This window comes from Lupinus angustifolius, chromosome LG10 (assembly GCF_001865875.1).
Source record: "Lupinus angustifolius cultivar Tanjil chromosome LG10, LupAngTanjil_v1.0, whole genome shotgun sequence".
In the NCBI taxonomy this organism is placed as follows: Eukaryota; Viridiplantae; Streptophyta; class Magnoliopsida; order Fabales; family Fabaceae; genus Lupinus; species Lupinus angustifolius.
In genome coordinates, this window is record NC_032018.1 from 12,463,480 (window position 1) to 12,467,493 (window position 4,014).

The 4,014-nt window shown below is 30.5% G+C and overlaps 1 protein-coding gene across 1 annotated transcript; it reads left to right on the forward strand.

Moving 5' to 3' along the window:
• Positions 1,121-3,463, forward strand: LOC109357788 (transcription factor bHLH106-like). The gene is made up of 2 exons (XM_019601835.1): positions 1,121-1,476; positions 2,932-3,463. The coding sequence occupies exons 1-2, from the start codon at positions 1,180-1,182 to the stop codon at positions 3,355-3,357; spliced, it is 723 nt and encodes a 240-aa protein (XP_019457380.1). The 5' UTR covers positions 1,121-1,179; the 3' UTR covers positions 3,358-3,463.

Here is a 4,014-nt window from a genome sequence, read left to right on the forward strand (position 1 = left end):
CATGGTATATATAATGAGATATTTAGATTAATTACTTGTATTGATTTTCAGATAAAATAAAAGTAAATGTAACTCTCGTCCCTAGGAGTTTTAATTAGATGAATGGAAGAAAATATTAATGTAAAAATTGTGATCATTAGCGTCAATTTTAATATGAAAGTAATATAATAATATATCGAGGTTTTTACCTACTAAGAACGATTTTTTAAGAGTTAGTTTGAGAATTGGATTTTGAATGGGAATGAAGAGGAAATGAAGACTTTAGAACTATGAAATATACGATGACTCCAAAGTCTTACATTTCTTTCTTTCAATTCACCTCCAAAATCCAACTCTCAAACAAACCTTAAAGAAAATATAACATAAAATATGAATTGAAAAATAAATCGGTACCACAAACATAATTTCCATTTTTTTGAAAAAGAAAGAGAAAAGACATGTCATGCATGGAATATTAGACTGGAAGAAAAAAATCATTATTTCTAAACACTTAATAATGATAAGAGGACATATAATTTCAATATTTGTTGTCTCATTTATCTCAATCCAATCAAAAAGTGTAAACTAATAAAAAAATTATAAAAATAAAAAATAAAATTTTTTATTAATTATTTAGTGGAATATGATTAACTCGAGGCTCGGGGACAAATTTTTGTAGGTATGTAATCCTTATTAAATAATGTAAATAAACATTTAAAAGATAAAATTTTCATAATAACTATGATAAATATTAACATGATTAGTTATGATAAAGGATGATCATTTGTGTTCACAAAGTGGAACCCATGTTTGACACATGCGTGTAAAGTGCAAACCAATGAAAAGAAGGGATGGCCTAAAAAGGTAGACAGATAAATTGATTATATAACCATAGTTAACGACAATTCTTATCCCCAAAATAATCAACATTTTCATATATGTATATATTATTTTTCAGAAACACTTATTAAACAAATATATATGGCCACCGAAAGGTAATAGTAGTAACTCTTTGATGTTCAAAATTTTCCACAAGCCAGAGTGGAATTGTTGGGTTCAGTCAAAAAGTGCAATCATAAACATCACTTCACAATCAAGACCACAAAAACTGAAAAAATGTACCTTACTTCACTTCCTATTAATAATTCAGCCTTATACCTTATCTAAGTAGCTATCTATTCTATCACTAGCATTAACATCATGCAGCAACAACAACAAATTGGGATGGAGAATTCTGAGTTATTCAAATTACTAGCTGGCACTAATAGCTCCTTCTTTCATTCAACAACAACAATGCACCAAAGCTTGTGTAGTAGTTCCTCTAATGATTATAATAATCACCCATTGGAGTTATCAGAAATTACTGATGCACTCTCTCAACAGCAGGATAGAGCTCTTGCTGCTTTGAAGAACCATAAGGAGGCTGAAAAGAGAAGAAGGGAAAGAATCAATTCTCACCTTAATCAGCTTCGAACTCTTCTCCATTGTAATTCTAAGGTATTGTTATAATATAATATATACAAACTTGGACACATTTTCATTTCTTAATTCTTAGTTTTTTTACTCATGATTATATAGATATAATCATATATAAGATATATAATATTTGTATGAGTGTATTAATGATCCTTAATTTGGTTAATACGAAAAGAGAAAGGGTTATAGAGGGCATGATAAAGGAACACATATTCTATCCTATAAAGTGTGTTATTATGTGATAGTTGATGTGATTGTTGGTTGAAAAATATATTTAAGTCACGAGTTTAAAAATTAAGTGTTTTTTTGACTAATTGCATAAAGTGTTACATAGAATGATATATTTTTTGGACAGAAGATCTAGTCCCACATAGACATGGTAAAATGGGTCGTCCGACCCGTTTAGTCTGTGCCCGCAAATGTCCGCAATAATTTAAGTGGGCATGACCGCATTGGCTTAACGGACAAAATTCAATACTCTGCCCGTTTTAAAACGAGTTAACGAACTTGCGGGCGGCCCGCGGACATTGTTAAATAATTAAAAAAAATTAAAAAATTCATATAATTAGTAAAATAAAATAAAGTAGTTGAAGATAAAAAATTAACAAAAACTTTGATATTTTATATGAAGTTGATCAAATCACATTATATTACAATTTTTAAGGATTAAAAATCACATTACATTATAACTTATTTGAAATATCTCAATTTTTCCTTTAATTATGTTATGGGTCGCCTGCATTGCCCAATGGAAATGCTCGCGGACTTGGCGTGCAAAACGGGCAGGGCGAAACAGGAAAATGGACAAAATTTGCATGCCCTGCTTGCAAAAAATTGTGGGCTATGCGAGTACACCCACGGACAATGCCCATTTTGCCATCTATACTCCCACATGATCATCTACTTTTTTGTTCTCTAATGTTCTCAAGGTTGCATGCCTTTGTTTTGTTTTACTTAAACTTCAGCTGCCATGAAAAAATAAATACATATTTTTTTGTATTATTATGTATAGTGGATTGAATGATGAATAAAGGAGTTACAGTCTCCATCAGATACGTAATTAATTTAATAATGAAACTCATAAAGTCCAAAGTTTCAATTTTGTCTTTTCATCCTCCATAAGATTCTTTCATTTCATGCTTCAATGAGCTTTTTTTTGGAAAAGCCTTAAAGAAAGAGACACCACGATAGTCTCTTTGCAAGTGCATATAATTGAGGTTGGCAAAGTCACCTTCCTTTTAATTATATAACATATTAAACAATAATATTATTTCACCTATTGATTCAACTAACTTCATGTAACCACTTCGAATTTTATATACAAAGCAAAGATTATTTGGTATTATGAACATAGTACAATGTGATATTTTTGTTAAGTATAAGAGTTTCTGAACTGCATTACAAATTTAACCTTTAATTTAAAATCATGATCATGCTAATACTGTTACATTATTATTGTTCTTGTTTTTAATTCAGACAGATAAGGCTTCACTTCTAGCAAAGGTAGTGAAGCGAGTGAAGGAACTTAAAAAGCAAACATCTGACATCACTGAACTCGAAACCCTTCCCTCAGAAACCGACGAGATCACCATACTCTCCATCAGTGATGAAGACTATAGTGATCTCGTTGGTGATGGAAGACTCATATTCAAGGCCTCATTATGTTGCGAGGATCGCTCAGACCTAATCCCTGACATCATCGAAATCCTCAACTCTCTTCATCTGAAAACCCTGAAAGCAGAAATGGTCACACTTGGTGGAAGAACACGAAACATTCTTGTTGTTGCTGCTGATAAATACCACAGCATTGAATCAATCCCATTCCTTCAGAACTCGTTCAAGTCTCTATTGGAACGTTCCAACTCCAGTGACAGATCAAAACGGCGCCGTAGGTTAAACTGAAGACTCATGCATTAAACTAGCAGCATGCAGATTCAAGCCACTGAGATATTTTATTTCATTACCCTTATATCAGTTTTAATCTATTAGTTAAAGAAAAGTTATTATCTGCATTGTACTATTCAGAAAGGGGGAAAGAATCTTTGCACACTTATGCTGTAATGGTTAAAATGCAAATAACAAATTAAGGTCAATTATGCAAATTTCTGTGTTTTTCATTTTGGTACATAAGCATGATAATATATTAATCTAACAATTTAAATCTATACAAAACTTAGACATTTTCTATTTTGAGTAGATAAAGGAGGATAATTATCAAGGATTGAAAGTTATGCTTTTCTCATTTATTTTATCAAAATAGAAGGTGTTCTAGCTTCAGTGAAGGATTATTAGTGTTATAATAAACCCATAGCGGAAAATAAAAGAATTTATTCTTGTTAAATATATATATATATATATATAACACAATCTACATTAAGTATTTAAGTTGTATATATAACAATTTGGTAATAAGCAGTATGTAATGATTAGTTTATATTATATAACAGTTGATGTAAAACTGGTACAGAAGGTTTTACATGTAATTATCATAACGGCAGCATCGGCTTTTGATTGATAAATTGCAACCCAGCATAAATATATATAACATTATTAAAATGT